Source organism: Sciurus vulgaris (assembly GCF_902686455.1).
Source record: "Sciurus vulgaris genome assembly, chromosome: 11".
NCBI lineage: Eukaryota > Metazoa > Chordata > Mammalia > Rodentia > Sciuridae > Sciurus > Sciurus vulgaris.
In genome coordinates, this window is record NC_136472.1 from 98,974,059 (window position 1) to 98,999,567 (window position 25,509).

Sequence of the window (25,509 nt, forward strand, 5' to 3'; positions counted from 1 at the left end):
TGGACTACTTTCCAAACATGTCTAATAATAATTGTGTAATTCTATGAATTCGTAATTAGTTACATGCATTTCACATAATTACTGTAGTGTTGATGTCATTAGTGCCATTTGAAATTACTGAATCTCACTTTAGATTCCATAAAGTGATTTCCTATGCTTATGTTATTAGAAACTTATGGCAACACTGGAAGTTATCCAGGCAAATCATTTGGTTTCTAATCCAGAGTTCTTTTTGACTGCTATAAGTGTGGGTTATGAAAATACAAAGAGCACAGTGAACTCTGAAAACAGGCAAATTTTCTAGCTTCTAGTGAGCCAGTCTTTTCAGTTTGACTTTTGGAATGGTCAGGCCAACCCCACAAACTAGTGCACAAATTCCCCTGTTAAATTTTTTTTCTCACAAAAATACAGGATGAACCATTCTCTCAGCAGTGAGTGGAGTTTTATATTTAAAAGTAGTTACGATTATTAATTCTACCCATCTCTCATTTAAAGATTTTGTTGACATGTTTCTTGAGCATTTCTGTTTTTTAAGCAATAATTTTCTAAATTCACATGGTAAGCAGTTGAAGGCCATGCTGTGGCTAGAATCTGGTTCATAATGGTTTCCTCTTCCTAGTTGTCATCCTTTCCATTTAATTACTCTCCACTTGGCTTGTGGAGAATACACAATTTTCCAGTAAAGTGACACAATGAGTGTTTGTTTATACTTCAGAAGTATTTCCTGTTTTTTTGTTTTCCAGTCTATCTACATACAGATATAAAAAGGCTGAACCATTTGCTTGTTTTCCCTTAACACTGCGGACTTCTTTTCAGGACTTTTTCCAATGAAACATACAGGATAGGCAACTAGTAGCTCTTCTAGCAACAGTGGGTGTCATTTCCCTTTGCTTTCTCCATCACTCCCAACGCAAACCCCTGCTCTGTATTTATTTCACCTGGATCTTGGTTCATTCAATAGCCACCACCTGTATCTACAAACACTTGCTTAAAGTGAAGGTATGAGTATTGAATTGGAAATTCTGGGCAGTCTATATCATTTATGCAACTGCATGTAAATCAATACTAGAAACTACTTTAAAACATAGTTTTTATTTTTAAGGAAGCTTGTATTACTTTAAACCATAACAGGGAGTTTCTAAATGATTACTTTTCTTCAAATCTTAGAGATAATTTACTTCTTTAAGGAAAAATGTTTTATGAGTTTTAGCAGTATCCTGAAATCAAGTGGCCACCCTACAAATGTGGTAACTTAAAGACAAAAGAGGGAAGCATATTGTAAAAGACAGCAGGGAGCACAAAATAGAAAGACAAAAGCAGGAATGCCTCCTAGAGCTAAGAGTAATGCCAGAAGGTGAAAGTTCAGAATTAAATCTAGAATATGGAAAACTGAGGCAAGAGTGTAGAGAAGGCACAGATCTGCTGCTAGGGAGTTTCACGATGAGTGCAGAGAAAAAATAGAATTACTCAGTCCCTATTTTAGTTTCTATTTTCTCTGTTAATGTGTGAATCTGAAATTAAAGAACTTGTAAGACTGCTGTACCCGCACAGATTATATCTCATCTGTAGTTCTATGTTTGGTTCAAATTTTTTAAGAGGAAGGATTCAGAAGAGCCTGAAGTATCTTGAAACACTACTTCATTCATTTTGTGCATCCATGAATTCATTTATTCTTCAATAAACACTTCTTGAGCAATAAACACCTATCAGATGCAGCTCCATATTACAAATTAGAAAATAGACTCATTCATTTATTCATTCATTTACTCACACATACCTTTCATGTTCTGGATACTGTGAACGAATCAGTTAAGGTCCTTGCTATTATGGAGCACACAAGTATGAGAAAATATTATTCAATACAAAAAACATTAGAGTAAAAAGTGTGTAAATCATAGTGCAGCATTTCTGAAACAAAAGGATAAAGCAATTCATTTGACCGGAAGAAGAAAGGCATTGACCAATGAATGATTCAGTATGCGGATAAAGGCATAAAGAGTTTAGGAGGCAGAGGAATGGAATGTGCAAAGTTCCTAAGGTGCAAAAATACAGTCTTAAACAGGAATAAAGGGCAACTTGATCATATGAGAAACCATGAAAGAAACTAGAATTTTTAACCTGAAGAATAAGAGACTCATGGCTAGTGTATTATTGCTATCTTCAAATATCTGGAAATCAGTTATGCAGAAAAGAGAAATTCCACTCCAAGGGCAAAACCAGAATCAATCCATGAAAGTTACACACAAATACAGGGTCAGTGTCAAGAAAAATTTGCAATGAGGGTATTGTGGTAACATCAAACTACAAAAAATATTCTAGCAGAGCCTCAGCAAACCAGAAAGTAATACAGGCAACTTCTACATTGGATTGAATGCTAATAGTTAAGGTCCAATTCTTTAGATCTTTGAAAGCTAAAATCAGGTCAAAGTATTCTACGACAGTACACTAAAATTTGAGAGGATTCTGGAAAGAGACCTTGGGTCTCTTGAACCCCAAACTTTTACTTTACAGATGAGAAATTGAAGTTTTGGAAAAATAAGTGCCTGCAGATCACCCAGAAAATCAGTGTCTCTGCCTACATTAGCATTGCCTCTTCATTCACCATGTGGTTATCATTCCACCATATCATGTTGCTGTTCTAAAATGAATCCAAATATCTAAAACTAAAACAGTGAATGTACAAAGCACAATCTGCAATGTTAAAAAACATATACCCAGCTGCTAGAGAAAAAGACAAGGGGACAGATTTTCCATGACTTATCAAAAATACAGAAAATGGTTTCTCCAAACTATAGTCTAGTGATTTTCATATCCAAGAGAATATATGGGCCAAAAAAATAAACAGAAGAGGTGATCACAAGGAACTAATATGTAAGAACAAATCATCCCTAACCTCTATTTTTTAACATCAGAAGAAATTTTTTATTTCATCATTCACTTTTTCATCCTATCAAGAAATAAATATTCAAGTGTCTGTTAAGGGTCCTACACTGAGCTAAGGACATTGGAAAGATGAATGACCAAATCCCTGGTTTCAAGGAGTTCAGTATAATACAACAATGCTATAGAAGGTAAAAGATATTGGGGAGTGGGTGTGGGTGAGGAGAGCCTTCCCAGAAGAGGTAATATCTAAACTGAGATTAGGAGTTTTGAAAGATTAGTGAGAGTTAGCAAGGTTAGGACTTTCAAGGTGCAGGCAGCAGAAGAGAAAGGAATAGCTCATTTGATAATTGAAAGTAGTATAATGCTATGCTGTAATTATATTGTATTTGCCTTTTGGTAGTTAACCAAATCTAAATAATATGCTTTATGCTTACAAATATACTAGGCAGATGGACTACTGACTAGATGAATGGCCCTGCCCAAAGATAAAGAGCAACAGATTGATGTTAATGAGTGTAAGGAATTTAAGTGACTTTGCCATTTTATTCAACTGGCTAAAAATTAGGCAAAACCAGGCAAGTGTGGTGGCACACATCTGTCTTCCACTGTATACTGACTAGGATTAGCGATAGTGGCAGAAAAGGCAAGTAAAAAGGTCTGCAACAATGAGTCCAGGGGGAAATTCCTATTTGATAATTGGTCCCATTCACTAGAGGATGTGTATAATCAGCAAAGGAGAAAGTATATGTTCCTTATACAACCTTTATTTTTTTTTATATTTCAAAAGTAACATACTCATTGCATTACAGAAAATATAGATTGTGAAGCAAAATAAAAACTCCTGGTAATTCTATCACCAAGAAGTTAACCATTTCTCATATTTTGGTGTATAGCCTTTCAGCCTTCTCCCAATACATATAGTTTTAAAATATAGTATTGTATTGTACATACTGCTTTAAAATGTTTTCCCCCTTTAATAATATACCATGGATGTTTAAAGATGCCATAATACCCCATTAAATGAATGTGCTATTATTTATCAAATTTTCCTGTATAAGCAGTTAGGTAGTTTTTTCCCCCTGTAAACTACGTTATGGTAAAAAACTTTCACAAATTTTATTCTTTAGGATAAATTTCTAGGCTTAGAATGGCTGGGTAAGAGGATATGAAAACTTATTAAGGCTTCTGAACATATCTTCCTACCTTCAGAAAAGGCCAATCATAGCCTCTTCAGTAAAGCATAACATTTTTCTTCCTATGCCATCAACAATAGGTATTATCAATTTAAAAAATTATGCCTATTTGAGAGGTAAAAATGTCATAATTGTTTTAATATGTATCTCCTATTTTGATTTACATTTACTTCAATAAATGAACATTAAAAATAGGACTATACTAGAATGTTTTCCACTCAGTAAGCAAAAAAGTACAAATATATTAGACATCTAACACAAGCAAAACCATTAATCTGTTCACTCTCATGTATTCATTTGTCCCATTTGAGTGCTTTACCTATACTGTAGATAGTTTTCAGCATTAGAGGATAAAGCAAAAACACACGTTAGAACCTGCTCTCAAGGAGCTCACAGCTTAGTTAGGAAAACGTATATGAATATGCTGTTATAATAGTGTTATTGACTCTCAAAAGTATATATGATTAGTAGTGACTCAAAGATTGCAGAAAGGAAAGGATGTTTCTTTAAGGCTAACCAGGCCCAGAATGGGGAGAACCCTCAATTACTACAGGAGGCAGTGGATACAGAATATACTAGAAACAGAAAGGTGTTGCAATCTGGACTACAGAAGTTCCAATAAATCCAGTCTTACATCAGTGTTAAGGATTAAGCTATTACCAATTCATACATCCTACCTAAGAGCAAGAAGAATCAGATTTTCCCTTATTCAACTAATGGCCTGTCAATTTTTTCAATTATTTTGTTAAGATCAGACTAGTCGATGTAACCATCTTATGACCAAATTTATAACAAACTGGTTATGGGGGAAAAAATGACTCATTTGTTAAGTAAAGTGGAAGGCAGCTAAAGCAAATGAAGCATTTATCCTTCAGGAAGCTATTATTTTTAAAAGATTTTCTGCATTATCTTGTGGTTTGCCTCTTTCAACAAAGCAGCAACCTTACAAATAATGTCAGTATGAAAAGCTATGACTTACTCACTTCTGACATAACTTTAGTCTCAAGAGTTTCCAATTGATCTGAAAAGTCTTTCTTTGGATCATGAGATTTGGTGACTTCACATACTTGTTTTTCTTGTCCTAAGAACTAACAGGTTTACTGGCAGATGCAAGAGCTGACATTCCACTGGTTCCATTCTTTTCATTAGTCAACTATCAGTTATCATTTAACAAAAAACATTTGGAACCCACTGTCTTCAAAGCACAGTATTAGGTTTTACATAGCACTTTACAAGCAATGCACTTTTAAGTACATTATCAATATGCACTGTAATCTTACCTCTACCTCACAAAGAAGTAATCTTTTGTCACATGGTCACTAGCAAGAACTTTGAAAACAGATCTCTGAATTCCAAGTCCTGAGTTTTTTTCATGTTATGTCTTCGTTATTGGTCTTTCCAGGTGATAAATTTTCCAATTGTCTAAATAATAACCTTAAAGACCAATAAATCCCCACCTTCACCATCTCATTTGTTCTGAGAAGCCATCTTGCCTATTTGGGTCCATAAGAACTCACCCTTCTCTAAACTCCTACAGCTTGTTGTTCATATTATTCAAATGGCAGACTCAGAAAATGCTCAGTGGATCTTTAAATTCAATCATGAAAATAATTTTTGAGTCTATTAGGAAGACACTATGCAAGGTTATGAAACTATTCTGGTACTCCTCAAACTTAAGTTCTATTCAGTTTGCTAACGTTTTTGACAACCTACTATGAGTCATACTTAACTTCACTAAGCTGAAGACATGGTTTCCAGCCTCAAAAATTTTAGTCTAAGGGAACTGTAGATATAGAAACATTTTTATGTATATAAATGTGCATTTGTTCATTCAATGTATTCAGTAAACACTTTTTTTTGCCCTGGGCATAAAAAGATAAAAGAAATATGGTTTGCTTTTCACTTGTACTTTAAGTGGAGAGACATAAACTTTTCCATTTATTCAATAAACACATTATGAAGTGGACATATGAGAAGGGAACACCTATAAACATCACAGCCCTTGCTTAGTGTTTCCTTTTTGAGACTCATAATCCTCAAAAGTAGAGAGCAGAAATTACCCATATTTATTCTATGTAATAAGGGGCCATAGGGAAGTCTTAACCCATGTATATTCACTTATTCTTAAGTCTATTCCAAATCTGTTGGTAATTCTTATATTACTGCTTTAGAACAGCTCTAGATAATGAATCGTCATAAATGCTGTAATTCTAGAATAAAATAATTTCTATGGTCCTTGAAATATTTCTCATCTTATTCTAGACTAAAACACTATTATTTTGTTCACATTTGACAAGTCAAAGTACAATGTGCAGTGGTTTTCAAAATATGCTGTTGGAGCTGGGCATGGTGGCGCATGCCTATAATCCCAGAGGCTCAAGAGGCTGAGGCCGGAGAACTAGAGTCCAAAGCCAGCCTCAGCAAAAGTGAGGCGCTAAGCAACTGAGACCCTGTCTCTAAATACAAAATAGGGCTGGGGATGTGGTTCAGTGGTGGAGCGCTTGGGTTCAATACCCAGTATTCCCCCCCCAAAAAATGCTCTTGAAGACCTAGTTCCTTTGAGGTTCCTTAGAATCGAACTGGAAGTGAGAAGGACATAGAGCTTCTTACTTTAATCAGAGCATTTTAACTATTTTAAACATTTTACTTCTAGGTAAAACTTCTTTTGGAAAAGGGTCTTGCTGCTTTTTAAAAAATACACAATTTAAGGGAATCAAACTAATAAGATCATCTAGTATTTTCGTTTTATAAAATATCTTCAATTTTTTTTAGTTCATGTTACTGAGCACTTGTTACTTGGTACCAAGCACACTGTAAATTGATCATCTCACTTAATCATGTTTAACATCCCCTTGAAGAATCACTCCATTATACTGCCCAATAAGTCAATGATAGAGATTAGTTTACATCAATGAGTTTTGTATTTCTAAATGTATCCGTCTTAGTGGATTGTTTTCCACTTAATCTCCTATATATTTATTTGAACACAAATTCAATTTACAAAGACCAATGATCTAGTTTTGTTTTTTCAAATAGCAATGTAGTTAACATTTACTGTATGTACTATTTAATTTCATTCTCAAAACAATCTCATAGGTAAGGACTAACATTCTTGAGGAAAGTAAAGAACTAAGAGGGATCCTAAAAGGACCAGGAAAACATAAGGCCCATGTATGGAAAAATTTTCAGGGTGGAAAGTGGGTAAGAGTACCCTCATTCTGGAAGGGTCCATTTCAATATCTGTAACTTCTCAATCTGATACAAGCCAGACTTGCCTATCTTCCACACCTATCATTCCTCTTCACTCTGGTGACTATAAAAAGGCTGACCTTCTACTTTCTATGGTTGCCAATGTTACTTCTAAAAACTGTTCTTATAGATAAAGACTATAAGAAAAAGGCATGGGAGCAAAGATAGAGTTGGAATCATCTCCATAACTTTTAGCCATGTTAATAGGAAAGCCTGTCTCTAAGAGAGAAAGTGTGAAAATAGAATTTTGAAGGGAAAAAAGAAGGTGGAGGTGGGGAGATAAGACAAACAGTGCAGTGGCAGAGTGCTTACCTAGTATATACAAGCCCCTGGGTTTGATCCTCAGTCGTGGGGGAAAGAAAACCCAAAAAAAGAAAATTGGACTTTGCAAAGGCCCCCGTTTTCCTGATCTCATTTTCTTTTTTCTTTTTTTTCATTTACTCAAACACTATGAACTAACCTAAAAACTAGGCACTGTGATGAGTACTTCAAAGTACCAAAAATAATAGGGTCCAGATTTCTATTATTAAAGGGGGAAAGACATTTAAAATCAGTAAGATAAAGTATTAACTATAGGAAGCTACCTGAGTTTCCTTGGGCTTTATATGCAAATGAGTTAATATCAACCACCAGTCTGAGATAGACTAAAAATAAAGCTTAACCTTATTTTACGCTTTCCCAGCAGTAGAAATAAAACACAGTACATGGTAAACATGTCACCTGAGAATCAAGTGCATTCTTTGAGAATGAATGTAGGAATTGTGTTTGGACAAATCCACTTACAAGGCTTCACAATAAAGAAACAATTCTGCCCTCTAGTGCTAGAACTATCAAATTGAATCACAACAGTAATTTCTAACCATCAGAGAAAATAGAAACATATTCTCAAAATATAAAACTGTACCACTCACAAGGCTTCATTCTAAGAATTAAGGAATAATGACACATTCCCTCTTCATTTTGCCATTTGTTTATATATTTAGTATGTTATCAAATTTGCTTTTAAAAATCTATTTCTATACTATAGGAAATAATGGTTTGTGTGGTAGAAAATGTTATATATTTCTAATTGAAAAATCATAAAAGGTAGTCCTAAAGTTCTGTCTTCAGTTCGGTTCAATTCTATAAGCTGCACTTACTCTCTCTGTGATTTCATCTACATCCTGATGTAAATATACACTGTTGACTTCCAAATTACCTATTTTTAGCCCAGACTTCATCCAAATTCAAATATCCAATTGCCTACTCTACATTTCCCTCTGGACAGACATCTTATAGGCTTGTTTACTATTGAAATCCCAAACTAAATCCTTCCTACCTCAAACCTGATCTTGAATCTCTTGCTCTTAAATGGAAACTTTGTTTTTGGAACCTTTCAATATTCTAATATATTATCCTCCAAGTTCTATTCACCCCCATCAGAACACTAATTGTATCCTACTTCACTAAGTCTGTCTTTAGAAAAGTGGATCATGTCCTATAAGATTACCTACAATCAGGCAGTGTTTACTCCCAATCTCTGTAACCTCACTTTCTATTGCTAATAATACTCTTCTCGCTTGCTACAATTACACTAATCTTGTAGCTCCCCAAAGACACCTAGCAAGCACACTGCTACTTGCTCATGGCCTTGGCAAATATGATTCCTTCTGCCTGGAACACTCTGATCCCAGATAACTATATTGTTCAATTGATCATATCTCCCAGGTCAAATGTCTCATCAATTACAGTCTATTCAAAATAGCCAATTAATTTTGTCACCATTTGATAAACAATGTATTTTATATACCAATTCAAATGAAAATCACATAAACACCAGAGACCTCTCGAGTCTGTGCCCTGTGATATACTTGGGCTAAAATACTTCTTGGTGTAATTAGGATTTGTTGAATTAAAGATTTAGTCTAAAACGTGACTATTAAAAAATGGTAAAGTAAAACAGGAAATCCCAGCCATTTGTCCATATAGGATGGTGTAATCTGTTGAGGGGAAAATGAACTATTTCAACCAATCACTTTTTGTTCAAATACCAAAGTGAATTCTTTTTAAATTTATTAAATAGGCAGATGGGACCCTATTTGTACTTCCTAACAAAACAAGTAGGATTTCTGCTCTTTTACAGAAGAAACTGAAGATGACAGGGGTCAAGTAACTATCTAAATGTAACTAACAGATGTGGCAAAGAAGAAACGAAACTCAGGTTCTCAGATTTCACTTTTATAAACTCAAAATTCCAAGTAGTTTCAAAGAATGACATAAATCCAAAATAGGTAAGGATTCTACATTTGCAGCCAAAATTAACTGCATAAATCTACTGTAAGTCATTTCATTTGCATAATACAGGTAAAATATGTAAACTTCATTAAATACTAAAAAATTAATTTGCTAAATTTGATAAGGTCATGTATGAAGTCTCAAGTGACAAGTTGTTCAAATAAAGTATTAAGTTTTTTTTCACATTTCAAATTCAAATGACAGCAATCATATAAAAGCAAATTTTTTTAACCTTCTAAATGTGAAGGGCTTTTAACCATGATTTATTGTCTTTTAACCATGAAAAATAAACTACAGTCACTAATTCCACACACACATACAACCCTATAGAGTTTTGGGAAAATCTTGCTTTATACATATGCATTTTATATATTTTTAAGCTTTTAAAAATCCACAATTTTAATTTAAAATCAATTTGTGAAAACTCATCAATACTTTAGACCTGAAAAGCCAAAAAACAGGACAATATTTCCTCAAATGATATTTTTCAGGGAAGCTAGGACACTTAAAACTGTTTTGCTGTAACTTTTCCATTTATGGATCACAGATCTATAAAATAAATGCAATAAAGTTCCAATAAAATTGGCATTGTAAGATTTAATACTCATGTTAATGTCTAATCTATTTACTGGATATATTTTAAAGAACATTTAACACATGGGAAGTAAGAACTGATAAAAAATAAGGTGTATTATAAGGGGTTCCTAATAAATTATCCATCTTAAAAAGAAAAGGGTCACCATTAGTAACAACTGATCAAGGAAAGAAATTAAGGAAACACTATCTGTACTCATAGAATACAGAAGATCATGAGGTGGACACAGTAAGTGCCTCATCAGTTTTATTGAGACTGGTGTTTAAGAAAAGGCAAATAAATTAACATCAACAGATTTGTTCCAGTGAAGTAAAAATTCACTAGAAAAATATATACAATATTAGTACAGTTTATCCAAGGTTCATGGCAGCAATTCAACTTTCCACAATCTATAAAGTTTACCACAGAAGTTAGAATGCTTTCTGGGTTTCAACAGTATAATCATAGGTAACTAGGTCTATAAACAAAAAAGACTGAATTGTAATCTTTTGGGCTGGGGAGACAGCTCAGTAGGTAGAGTGCTTGCCTTGCAAGTACAAGGCCCTGGGTTCGATCCCCAGCACTGCAAAAAAAAAAAAAAAAAAAGAATCGTAATCTTTTTGTCTGGTTATTGCCAAATATTCATGAAAGTATTAAAACTAGAATTATTAAAAATTATATTATCCAGAATATTTAATAATTCACAGTCTTTCCTACTGAGGAAATTAATGAAGTTTTGAAGTTTTGCTATTTCTCATTTCTCCCGAAGAGTAAATGCTTCCTTCTTTGAAATTTTTTTTGTGATGCCTTCCAGTATCATTCAAGAAGTGACAATACTTCCTTAAGGGAGAATTCCTCCCTAGGAAAAAGAATTCTTTAGCAATATGATTCTGTCTCCCTTTTCTCTTGTTTTAACAAGGAAATGCATTCAAATTACATGCATTACATGCCCTCAACTTATTTGCTACTTTAGACATTTGGGAAGCATGTGAGAGAGGTGCTACAAAACTTCAGGCTTAAAAGTATTATCTCATAGGGAGTGAAACATAATGTCAGCATTCTTACCAACTGCTCCTCCTCAAAAACTAAGCACATAAAACATTTCAATAAGTCCTTTCATAATTTCACATTAGTGATGGTGGAAAAGATGTTTTGCTGAAGATATAATTCAAAATGAAGTGCTTAATTAGCAATGTATTTCATGTGTATTGAATCTGACCATGCCACATAACTTTGCATGCCTTAAAAACTCTAGTTATGTCAAAATTATGCTCTCACTCTCATCCCCATCACTCTGAAAATGATGGCATTTGATATTGGTAAGATACATTTTTGGTTTGCTGGATGAAAAGGCATTCATACTTAGAGATATATACCCCTGAGGTATATATAATTGACCTGAGGGTCAATTTAATAACCCCATGGAAGGTCTCAAATTTCAGTTCAAGAGACAATCTAGAGTACTTCAGAGTAAAATCCGAATCAATAATATCTATACATTACACATAAAAATACAACTATTGAAAATGTATTGTCAAGCATTTTATCAGCATTTTAAAAACAAGAAATCATTAGATAGTAGGAGACAAACATGGTAACAGATTCAGATCAACATGTAATATACATTTTTTATCATACTAAGTTACCTGAATCACTGGTCATTTTTTTAGAAATACCATACCTTATTACTGGCCCCAATAGATTGTAGAGGGCAACCTCTCCAACCTCCCACAAAGAATCAACACCTGGCTCTACCTTCTTCCAGCAGTATTACATTTGTAAACTTTTTATAAGCAGCAAGTCAACTCCATGTTACAAAGCACCATAGAGTATTTCATTTCATATGAAGGAAATAAATTGGAAAATTTTACAACAGGATTCCTGGGAAGGCACTTTAGTCAAAAAAGGAGCCACAACACTTAGGAGACTTCTTCATACTACAAGTTCCTTAATATTGTTCTCTTTGCTTAACATCTTGACCAGTTAATATCTTAACCACTTAGCATCTTGATTATAAGTTTCCCAATAAACTGAATGTTGTCCAAATATAAATTAAGAAAGGAGAGAAGGGATATAACCCCATGCCCTGATAAATAAGGCCGAGTAAATATGCCTCCAAAGTAGGTAAATGGGATGGGGGGCGGGAACTGAAGATCAAACTCTGGAGCACTTAACCAGAGTTTCATTCCTAGCCCCCTCTCCTCCCCACTTTTAAATTTTGAGACAGGGTCTAGATAAGTTGCTGAGGCTGGCCTTGAACTTGTGATTCTTCTATTTCAGTTTCCCAAATTACTGGGATTATACAGGCATGTGCCACTGAAGTAGGTGAGTGTTATATGACTTTAGAAAGGTAAGAGAAATAGATGGAGCCAGAAAGTAAAACAGGCACATGATCAGTGTGAGACTTTAGGCAGAAAAAAGTGAATTTAATTTTCATTTTCAGAACCACCCCCCAAATCCTAAAGGAATCCTTGGATAGTTAAGCAAAGTAAAAATTTTTTTAAGTCACCTGTAAGTTTTGAGTGTTACTTTCTTTACTCAAATAATAAAGATGACAAAGACTTTACAATTAGTTCAGGTTATAAAGTAACAACTTATAAGATTTCACTTAAATAGTTTTGAATTAAACAATATTCTTCAACTTTCTTATACCTTAGAAGAGTCAATTATGTTAGAAATTCAAAGGTCTATAAATGCTTTTCTTGTATTATTAATTTGATATTAAAACATCATTCATGATACTAAATCACAACTGTATGCTTCTTTCTAATAATTTGCTAATTCTGATACTTAAGAGGAATATGCCAAGAGAATTATCTTCATCTAAAGGCATTGAGGAAAAAAAATTGTTTTCCACTATTGTATCAGTGTTTCACAAAACTGTACAAAATAATCTTATTAAGAAGGCAAGTAAAATATTGGCAATCACTTTCTGTTCATTAACCAAGAAGCAAACAATAAAGTTTCAAAATGTTATTTTTCCCTTAGACAATTAATACTGAAAATCACTCATTAAATAAATTCACTATCAAAATAATCAACTTTTACTTTAAATCTCAAGAGAAATTTCCTTATTATGGAAAAATAACCTATTTAGTTCTCTCCATTTATACAGTGAGACTATGAATATTACTGAGGTTGTGACTGAACTGTCAATGTGAACCAAGTTTTCTCATCACTGGAATATTGGATGGTTTGAAAAGGAATGTATAAAACATACCTGCTGCTAACCAAAAGGTGACTTTTATGTCAGTAAGGCTGTTATTTCCTCAAGAGGCACTATACTACCAACAGTCAGAAAATTGTGATAAACAGCAAAACTGTGATACTACCAATTAAATGACCTCACTGAGTTTGTACTTATACCCAGAGTTCTCTCATGATCCATTATTCTATTTTCTTCTCTCTTATGTATCTTAACAAAGTCCAAAAAAATCGAAACTACAGTTTTCTTAAGGAAAACATCAGTGCTCTCAACGAAATTCTCATTATAAAATGATAGTTTAAAAATCATAAATATGCCATTTGTATTAATGGTGAGAATTACAACTTCAATATTGATCCTAATGCTCTTATAAGTATGTCTGATCTTGAGACTATTAATATATCAACCTTGCTGCTTCAAATGTAAATAAATTTTTTTAACTGACAAATATACAAAACTTAAAATTCATGTTAAAGATACACATGCAATGCTCATTTATGCTTATTATCTCATGGTTAAAAACAAAATAACTGAACATAATCTTTCCAAACTTTTCAGATAAGATACGTACATAAGACCTTGACAGTTTTTACAAAAAACCACAGCTGAAAGTTGGAGCATTTCTCATACCTAGAAATGTTTTTTACTAGCTGCATCAGAAAATTTTAGAAGTCAAGGCCAAAAATTATTCTTCCTAACTGTGCAAAGATAAATAATATGAGCTAAACCATCAGTAGACGACATTGCCAGATATTAAGAATGCTTAAAATCTTTAAATTCCACAAATTCATGGTGATTTCAAACCTCAAAAATTCAAGAATTCAAACTTACAAAAATAAATACCACTCTGACACTCAAGGGACATCTTCACTTTAAGGCCTTTGTCACAAATCTGAATCTTTATTGTTCTGAAATAAATGTTAAAAACATAACTTGAAACAAAAATGTCAATATTCAGTCTCAGAAGAGGTGTGGCTCAATGCCCCTCACATGTAACAAGGAAACTTCCTTTAAAAAAAAGGAAAAACAAAAAGTACTATGAGAAGTCTTTCATATGAATGAAAATGCACCCTTTGGATTTTTCCCCCTCATCTCATTAGTTTGTATACATATGGGAATCAAAAAGTTTGCATTTTCTTCACAATAGTTCTTGCTATGATGTTTGACGAACTTTTTGCCACTCAACAAATTCATCAAGAAGAACGGGCCCTAGAAATAATGAAACAAGTCTCATTAGAATTCAATAAACTCAACTATACAACAAACTCTCCACAAGCTTAGTAATAACAGAGCCTGATCTCTTTGAGTGTTGTTTTTCCAGTCTCCTTCTTCTACATATTGGTGGTTTCTTAGCCTTTTCCATTTTGCCCATAAAAACACAGGGACTTTCTACAATGTTATTCATACCAATTTCCTTCTCAAGGTGTTTCATAAACCTTCTAATAACTGAGTCACACTAACCTCTCCCATAGCATTCTGGCATTTAATTATTAAATAACGTGAAAAGTGATTGAAGGTAGAGGGTAGTTCTATTACATTCCCAAGTACTGTAAGATTGTTAAGGGGGATTAGCCATATAAGAGACTTTATTCCAAAAATAGGACACAGTATAAACACAAAGTAAATGTTTAATAAATATTTGACAACTATTCTAAAAAAGGTATTTTTAAAATGCAGAGGTACAAATATTTACTTAAAGCCAGGTAGGCAATTTAAATGAGTTTAGTGTTTGTTTACTTGCTTGTTTGATCCTTTAATATAGTAAAATTAAGTCCCACAAAGAAATTAGCTTGTCTTATTTTTCTCAGAACACACGGCCCTCACGTGGTCACTTTTCTTCTCTTGCCTTTAATAGACATTTTTCTACTATTAAGAAAAATAGCAAAGCAAGCACAGTAAGAAATAATAGTCATTGAAAAATAGCCTAGGTCTTGAAATACCGTATGAACAGGCAAACTGAAAAGCAAGTTCAATACAAGCCTCTACTTGGCTCCAATCTCTGAATCCACAACAGAATTCAGGTGTAGTTTTGTCAGATCTTCTGATTTTTCAAACAAATCTAGGAGTTTTGGTTTTATACAAAATATCCCAGTTCTAACTGTTGGCTCGACATACACAGAAACACACACACACACACATACACACACACACACACACACACACACACATACCTGCAAGCTATCTATAGCTCCTAGTTTACTACTGGAAGATATTATTTCTATAAAATATCTAATTTTATGCCATCTTGTAGACTACTATACACAGAGGGAGAAATAAAGTTATTCTTTCCGTAGTATCTTACTACTTCAGTACCACAAAAATAAATGCATGATTTTTAATTTCTGTTTATAAGGAAAGTTACTTTTCCAGGTAACTTCTGAACATTAAAACAATGTGTACAACCAAAATGATAGTAAAAACTGAAAATATATAATTCTAGAGAGTAATTTGGCTTATGTAATTAATCATTACTTCAAATTTTTGTTTTATACACTTAAAAGTACAGATATTTTAACTGAAGGGTTGAAATTGTAGTGAAATTGTTCACTACCAGTTTATCAATTTAAAATTATGAGGAAAGTTATTGACATTATTTGCCATATCATTAATGGGTACTATCATTAATTTTAAAGCTTTTTCTACTATAGTTCAATGCTTTGTTTTAAGTTTTTAAAATCAAGACTTTCTACAGGAAGGGAAAAAGTAAAGCAGAATTTCAGTCTCTAAATGCAGAAATTATCATTTCAGTTTAGCTATAATGTACAAATTACTAAGGAATGGAAACACTGCATTTACCAGAATGAATTTTATAACATTACTAAATCTACCTTTCTCATGACCTGGTTAAACAGTAGAAGTTACTGTTATGTTTAAAGCTGTTATGTTAATGTTCCACAAACATATCTTTTCTTCTAATACTTTTAGAAATTTTATTTTCATAGAAATACATTACTGGGGTTGTGGATCAATGGTAGAGTGCATGCCTTGCATGCGTGGGGTGCTAGATGCCTCAGCACCACATAAATAAAAAAATAAAGATATTTAAAAAAAGAAATACATTATATTGTACTTACAAGCACCGTCTTCATCGTAGTTACTAAGATCGGCATGAACTGTTCTGCTGAATTCTAATACATTGTACCACTGATCTTTGTTCATAACACGATACTTTGATTGCTGTGGAAAATGATATAGACATTTCAACTCCAAACCAAAGATTACTAATAGGACTTAACTTCAGTCAATATAATTACAATTCTTTTGTGCTTTGGCTTTTCCTAAAACATTTCCCTATTAATTATTTATGTTCTTAAAGAATAGTCAAGAGTATTTACATACTGACATCATCTAGTTTTTCCTCCAATGTGAAGAATAATATTAATAAGTATACTAAGATTAAAAGTCACAATTTTTATACCTGTATGTACTTGTGTAACTACCAACAAGATCAAGACAGAACATTTTCCATATCTATAAAGTTCCCTCACAATGCTTCCAAGTAAATTTTTTGCACGAACTACATTTTGAGGTTGGTGTCTAATGAAAGTAGTGGATTCAAATCCCACCTGAGGTCACGTAACAGATTCACCCTGAGAAAGTCACTTAATAGAACCCACAGCTGGGCACTGTGGCACATGCCTGAATCTCAGAGGCTCAGGAGGCTGAGGCAGGGGGATTGCAAACTCAAAGCCAACCTCAGCAGCTTAGTGAGGACCTATGCAACTTAGCAAGCCCCTATCTTAAAATTTTTAAGTGTGAGGGGATTGAGAAAGTGGTTAAGTGCCCCTGGGTTCATTCCTGGTACCACAAGAGAAGAGAATTCATTTCCTCAATTGTTAAATGGATATAAAACTTAATTTAAAAATTGTGTTATAACGATTAAAAAAGTATGTGGTCAAATAGCTCGCATATAAACAAGTGTGTGGAAACAGTTGTTCATCTTAGCTTCTCAGAGATAAATATTTTCACACTGAGTTAAATCTAATTTTACCTAAAAATAGCAACAGGAAAAAGGTAAACACCACTCATGAAAAATATTCACTTTATTGGTCTTAAAAATTTATAGTGCACAAAACTTCTTTATATAAGTACCACTCTCCTTTATTATAAGCTTTAAATAAAACTACTCTGGACAACTTGCTGTGATATCAGTTTTATGAGAAATTATTTCCAAAGGAAAAACTTATTTATTCAAAAAATGGCAAGAACTATATCAAGAAAAAATTAAAAGGCACAAGCTGGATGTGGTGGTGTATCCTGGTAATCCTAGTTACTCAAGAGGCTAACGCAGGAGGATCAAAAGTTCAAGGTCGGCCTGGGTAACTTAGTGAGAACTTTTCTCAAAGAAATAAATAAATAAAATAAAGGGTTGAGGATGCTGATCAGTGGCAGAGCACCTGCCTAGCATATGTGAGGTCCTGCATTCAATCCCAATGCGAAAAAGAGAGAAAAGGGGTCCATGAAAACATATAAACTAGATAAAGCAATGCCAAAAAAAAAGGATAGTATTTTCTTCGAACCACTGCTGCTAAAAGAAACCATGACCTCTTCTCAAAGAATATTTACTTCATAAATTCAGCATCTATTTTTTAGTAACAGCAAAGTCAACCATGCTGTTACAATCATTCTCATATTTGTGGACATAAAATATTATTTTTTTTCTTCAGAGTGAATCTAAATACAAAAGGAAAGTTTTATTACAAGATAGGTTCTTAAGTACATTTCAGCGTGAAACAAGCTGCTTGAGATTTGTTTATTAGCACTGATGATTTCTTGGGAAAACACAAGAAACTAATTTTGCATAAAAAATATCTGTTAATAAAGGTCTCACTTTGAATGTAGTGCTAGTGACTGAACCCAGGGCCTAATGCATGCTACACAGTCATTCTACAACACTACACCCCTAATCCCAAAAATTCTTATGTAAAGACTATATTAAATGAACTAGTGCCTAGAAATGACAATAGAAATGTACACATTTTAACAGAATTTTTTCAATACTCATGAAGAATGTTTAAAAGTTCAGGATTAAAAAATGATTTCTTCCTCAATATTCTTAATCAGATTTTTTATTTAAATAATTTAATCAAAAATTTTAAAAATGCATACCTCCAGGTACTGGTAAAATACTGAAAACAGTGGCCATGTCCTCCCAAGCAGAAGAGCTAACATAGATTTAGCAGTATCAATATCAAGGCTTCTCTGATCTTTATCCTAAAATATGAGTGAAAAAATTTTACTAAGTATGGTCTCAAGATGAAAAACAATTACAGTGACTAAAGATAGGGAAACTATACCTACCCTTGCAAAATCAAAGGCATATCTGTATATATTCTTAAATGATGAAATATCATTCAGTTGAGAGCGCAAAAAATCAAATTTGTTCTGTAACTTTTCTGTGCAGTCACACCTTAAATAAAAAAATATATATATAATCAAGAAAATTAAAACATTTTTAGGAAGTTAGAAGGAATGTATTAAGAATGAATACATTTTATAAAGTTAAGTTTAAAATTCTCTCACAAATTAAGAGGGGCTAACTTATTTGCCTTATATCTACCAAAACAATAATAAAAGGAAAAAATGTGGAAAAAATAAATAGAAACCCTGGCAATCAATGAAAGTTATCCCAAAGACTATTCTTTGGGGGTGGGGGGCAACCAAAAATTTCTAATAAGAAGACATGTATTAAAATATGCCCTTATTATATATAATTACAAAAGAGAAAGTAAAAAACAAAAAAGAATGGGAGAACCAAATAAAATGAATGAGGCCTCTATCACATTTTTCATTGGAAAGTTCTTAAGCAATAGCCTGGTGAAAGATATCAGCCATAAGTGGTTTTAAAAGTTAAGGACACAATACAGAGGAAATTAATAATTATATTAAGTGGTTCAGTAATAAATCCTGATCCCCACATTTTTAGTGAACAAAAAAATTAAAGTATCATTAGAAATATTTGACTTCAAGTAAGATGCAAAAGCAAACAAGTTATACATGTTATTTCTAAAGATAATACATTAAATATAAGCAATTAAATAAGTACAATGCTCAAAAAGTTTGACTTGTCTTTCTAACTCTCACTGGGTTACCAAGTTCCAGTTTGAACAAGAAGCAAGGCAAAATCTCCAAAGGCACTTAGAAATCTCCAGTCTCATCTTTCCATTTCAGCATATCCTTATTGCACTCTAGTTATATTTCAATTACCATTCCTACATGCCACAGCTGTGGCTTAGCATACCTTTTTTCCTCTTCTGGAAACACATTCCCTTCAACTTTCTGACAAAATATTACTCATCAAGTCCTGACACAAATTTTGCCACCTTTAAGAGATTATCTAAACACCCTCTGATCAAATTAGTTGTCATGAACTCTGATCCACAGTATTCTGCTCAAAACTGAATTTTAGTGCTCATGATGTAATACATTATACCTGGCATTTTCAAACTTAATTAAGACTTTCACTATCCTAAATGTATAGTAAGTTATAATTCTATTAAGGTGTAAACACTTTAGATACTTCCTTTTTTCTTTTCTTTTCTGCTTCTGGAGATTGAACACATGGCCACTTGACCACTGAGCCACATCGCCAGTCCTTTTTGTATTTTATTTAGAGACAGGGTGTAGCTGAGTTGCTCAGAGCCTCCCTAAACTGCTAAGACTGGCTTTGAAATTGAGATCTTCCTGCCTCAGCCTCCCAAGGTGCTGGGAATACAGGCTTGCACCACCACGCCCAGCCATTTTGGATTTTTGGATACATTTCTAATGTTAATTAAATCTTGCATATCTAAAATAAGCCAAATTTAGTCATGTTACCCGTTTTACACACTGCTAGATTTTTTTTTGTTTCTAAGCAAAACTGGCTTATGAATTTCACCTTTTGTACACTCTCCTTACTAGTTTTTATAATGACATTTACATAAGCCTCAGAAAACAAAATGAGGATTATTTCCTTTTCTGTTTCATGAAGTTTATGTAACCTTGGATATAGTGTTTGTTCAAACACAAATTAAAACCCATCTGGGGCATTTTATTCAGAGAAAGAAAGGCTTTAAAAACTACTAAATTAACATTTTTAATGGCTATGTAACTATTCAAATTTTCTATTTCTTTTTAAGTCTGGTTATTGAACACTTCTAATAAGTGAATGATTTCATATAAAATCTGACTTAAATGTTGATTAAAAATTATTTAACATTTTATAATCTACATTGTTTTTACCTTTTGCTTTTCTTGACAATCTTGACAGAATTTAATAAAGCAGTCAAGAGTAAAACTTTAGGTGTAACCATAGTCTTGGTAAATATTATTACTTTTATTACATTCGCTTATAAAGGACACCTTGATGAACTGTTTTCAGAGGAGTGGTAGGAATAAAAATCCTACTGGAATAGGTTTAAGAGAGAATGAGAAGAACTGGAGAAAATAAGTACAAACACTTTTAAAGAACTTGGTTCTACCTACAGAAAGGGGTAAAATCTTTGCTACCTACTCTTCTAATAGAAGATAAATATCTAGAATATATAAAGTACTCAAACTTACCACCAAAAACCCAAATAATAAATGGGCAAATGAATTAAAGAGATACATCTCAAAAAAAGAAATACAAATAGCCAATAAAGCTGGGCATGGTGGTGCACACCGGTAATCCCAGGGACTTGGGAGGCTGAGGTAGGAGGATCACAAGTTCAAGGCCAGAACTTAGTAACTCAGCAAGGCCCTCAACAATTTAGTGAAACTCTGTATCAAAATAAAAACAAAAAGGGATGGGGATGTGGCTCAGCAGTTAAACACTACTGGATTCAATCCCAGGTACCAAAAAACAAACAAATGGCAAACAAATATATGAAAAATGTTCAACAACATTAGCAATTAGGGAAATGGAAATCAAAACCACACTGAGATTTCATCTCACAATAGTCAGAATGACAGTCATTGAGAATACAAACAATAATAAATGGTAGAAAGGATGTGCAGAAAAGAAACATTTTTACACTCTTGGTGGTATTGTAAGTTAGTACAACCAATATGGAAATCACTATGGAGGGTCTCAAAAGACTATGCATGGTCTCACCATATGACCCAGTTATACTACTACTCAATTATTTATCCTAAAGAATTAAAGTTATCATACTTGTTATGGTTTAGATGTGTCCATCAAAGTTCACAGTTGAGAAAAAGAAAGGTTTGGAGAAGAAATGATTGGATGATAGCATTAATATAATCAGTGAATTAATCCCTGATGGGATTAACTGAGCAGTAACTGGAGGCAGGTGGGGTATGGTGGAAGGAAGTGGTTCATTGGGGTTGTATCTGGAGAGTGGAGTTTCTATCTCTGTTTCCTGATCACCATGTGAGCTGCTTCCCTCTGTCATACTCTCCTGCCATGTTGCTCCTGTCTCACCTGGGGTCCTAAGGAATGGAGCCGGCTGTCTACTGTCTATGATTAAGACCTCTGAAACCATGAGCCCCTAAATAAACTTTTTCTCCTCTAAAACTGTTCTGGTCAGAGCCTTAAGTCGCAGCAGTGAAAAAGCTGACTAAAACAATATTACAGTGATATATGTACACCCATGTTTATAGCAGCACAATTCACAATAGCCAAACTATGGAAGCAGTCTAGGTATCCATCAACAGATGAATGGATAAAGAAAATGTGGTATATATACACAATGGAGTTTTATTCAGCCATAAAGCAAAATGAAATTATGTCATTTGCAGGAAAAGGAATAGAACCTGAGACAGTATGTTAAACAGAATAAGTCAAACTCAGAAGGTCAAGGGTCATGTTTTCTCTCACTGGAGAAGAGGTAAAACAACGGTGGGGGAGCAGGGATCTCATGAAAATCAAAGGGTAATCAGAAGAGGGAAGGGTACAGGAGTGGGAAGGGGGGAAGTACTAAAGTATGAAATTAGCCAAGTTATAGTGTTATATTGTGTGAATAAATGAATATGTAGCAACAAATACCATTATTATATACAACTATAATGAACCCAAAAAATGTAGAAAGAAAAAACTTGGTTCTAAAATGGCGCACAAGAAGCACTAACTTGAGTGGAATAAAAAAAAAAAAAAAATAGTTAAAAGGAATAACTTTCTCCCAGGACTAGGGAGGCTAAAGAAGGACTGCAAGTCTGAGGTAGCCTCAACAACTTAGCAAGACTGCCTCCCCCCCCAAAAAAGAAAAGAAAAAAGGAGGCTGGAGATACAGCTCAGTGGTAAAGCATCCCTGGGTTCAATCCCAGTACTAAGACAAAACAAAAACAAAATAACTTTCAATTTCAGCAAGATGGAGTAAATATCTCTCACCATCCTAATCCCCTCCTTTATATATGATGTCCACAGACATATATAAAACAAACATAAGAGAACTTCAAAACCGGAGACCTGAAGAACTCAGTGGTGAGTTCCTTGAGTGTATTATATACTCAGACTTGGGGCTGAAGAAGCCAGCAAACCAGAAATGGCAATGGAGGAACACAAAGAGAGCTCCAACAAAAGCCTCAACTTTTTCTAGCCAAAAGACTAGGAAAGGAACAGCATAGGAAGACAAAATTTAAGAAACGAAACATTCTATTTTAGTCAAACACTATCAAAAAAAAAAAAAAAAAAAAAAATCTGTGCTCCATCTCCCACCTATGCAAGTGAAGACTGAATAGGAACCTAAAATGTCCACTCTCACCACTATATGACATCTCTATCAACTCTTGCAGTGTTTGGTAGAAACCACATGGGGAATATGAACCTCTACTCATACAAGGCAATAATAAGCAGCAAATCCTCTGCCCTGGGGTGGAATACAGTTAACATGGTAAAAAGTACAAACTTTTTCTATCACCCACTGGTAAAAGGCCACAAGCCCCAGTGGGGTCAGTAGAAGCTATGTGGGGAAAAGCTAATAAGGCCCTCTTACCCCTTTCAGACAAGACGGTATCAGTGGAGGCCAAAAGGGGACCCAGAACTCTCACCCTTGCCTAGCAGTTAACAAGGAGCATCCTTCCTTGGATATCAAAGGGTGCAGTTTCCACTTCTCCTCAAAGAGTGGTGCTACAGGAAGCTAGCTAAAACAAGATCCCAAGTTTCATAACATAGTATTAAAAATGTTCAGATTTCAATAAAAAACATTAAACAAGAACCGAGATTTCACAGAGAATGCAAAAAGATAATCAATAGATACAAACACCAAAATGGCAGAAGTGCTCATAATTCTGACACAAACTTCAAAGCATCACCATAAAAATGCTTGAACAAGCAATTAAGCACACAATAAAACAAGCGAAATAATAAAGTTTCAGCAAAAAAAGAAAAATCTAAGAAATATGATTAAAAAAAACAGAACCAAAAGGAAAATTTCCAATGGCAAAACAGGGTACACTTATGCCCTATCATATCAATAACACATAAAAGATCTTTAAATACATCAATGAGAATGATAGAGATTTGCAAAGCAAAGTTTAAAAAATTACCCAAATATATGCTATTTAGAAGAAACAAACCTCAAAAATAACAATATAGGCAGGATGAAAGTAATAAAATAGAAAATGATATAAAATCATGGAAACATTAATCAAAAGAAAAAAGAAATGGCTACATTAATATCAGCTAATGTGTACTTTAGAACAAAGAAAATGATTCAAACAAGATAAGTGCATGATGATAAAAAAGTCAATCCACCAAGAGGACACTGCAATACTAAACAACCCTAAGCAATACAAGATGTACCAAACAACAAAGCTGCAAATATGTGAAGCAAAAACTGATAGAAATGAAAGGAGAAATAAACAAATTCATAATTATAGATGGAGATTTAAATACTTTCTCTCATCAATTGATAGAAATATTAGAATGTCAGTAAACATAAACAATTTAACGGGCTGAGGATATAGCTCAGTTGGTAGAGTGCTTGCCTCGCATGCACAAGGCCCTGGGTTCAATCCCCAGGACCACAAAAAAAATAAAAATAAATAATACCATCAACCAAGAGAATCCAGATGACAGGGAATACTTCACTCAATTACAATAGAATATTTACTATTCTCAAATGCCTATGGAATATAAATCAAGATACACCATACTCTGGGCCATAAAACAAACCTCCACAGATATAAAATAAATAAATAACTGAAGTGATGGAAAGTGTGTTCTCTGGCCACAATGGACCCAAACTAGAAAATAACAACAGGAAGATAACAGCACAATCTCTAATAAACACTTGGGAATTAAACAGCAAACTCCTAAAATAATCCCTGGATCAAAGTTTCAATGCCAACTGAAAATGCATTAAATTGAATGAGATGAAAATATATTAAAATTTGTAAAATGCAAATAAAACATACAGAGAGGTAAATTCACACTAACTGTAAACATTAGAAAAGAGAAAAATAAAAAAATTATCTAAATTTGTACCTTTAGAATCTAGAAAAAGTGCAACAAAATAAATACAAGAACTAAATAATTAAGAGCCAAAATCTATGAAATTAAAACAAACAAATAATAACAGCAACAACAACCCCCCCCCCCTTGCCACCACCAAATCAAACAAACAGGAACTGATTCTTTGAAAAGATCAATAAAATTGAAAAGTTTCCGGCAAGACTGCCCAAAAACAACAGAGAGAGAATGATATCATTAAAGACTCAAAGGGACTATACTATGAACAACTCAATACAAGAATTTTCAACTACCCTAGATAAACCGATTCAACCATTTGAAAAACAAAAATACCAAGGCTAACTTAGTTTAAGTACTATGGAAATCAGTACAAAAATTCCTCAATAAGACTAGTAAGAATGGAAATGGAACCACCATATGACCCAGCTGTAACACCCCTCAAAAGAGTTAGTCGGTATATTACAGTGATACAGGCATACCCATGTTTACAGCAGTGCTATTTGCAATAAAGAATGTTCTCTCCTATGTGGTAGAAAGGGGAGGAAAAAAAAAAAAGGCAGTGGAGTGTGGGAGAGGATTCTCATGAAAATAGAAGACCAAAAAGATAGAAAAGAGGGGAGGCAACTGGGAATTAAATGGATCAAATTACTTTATGAGTATATAAAAATGTGCCACAATGAATTCTACTATTATGTATGATTATTACCCACCAATAAAAAACATTTTTAAAAATAAAAGC

At 33.5% G+C, this 25,509-nt stretch overlaps 1 protein-coding gene across 5 annotated transcripts in view; it reads right to left on the bottom strand.

Moving 5' to 3' along the window:
• Positions 1-12,685: 12,685 nt before the first annotated feature.
• DCUN1D5 (defective in cullin neddylation 1 domain containing 5) overlaps positions 12,686-25,509 on the bottom strand; it is a 32,276-nt gene continuing 19,452 nt past the window's right edge. For all 5 annotated transcript variants that reach the window (XM_079102017.1, XM_079102016.1, XM_079102015.1 and 2 more), the window contains 4 exons: positions 18,680-18,788; positions 18,488-18,592; positions 16,453-16,555; positions 12,686-14,587 (listed from right to left, as the gene is read on the bottom strand). In XM_079102017.1, coding sequence (XP_078958143.1) covers positions 14,532-14,587; positions 16,453-16,555; positions 18,488-18,592; positions 18,680-18,788 — 373 coding nt within the window. In that variant the 3' untranslated portion in view covers positions 12,686-14,531. The remainder of the gene's footprint in view (positions 14,588-16,452; positions 16,556-18,487; positions 18,593-18,679; positions 18,789-25,509) is intronic.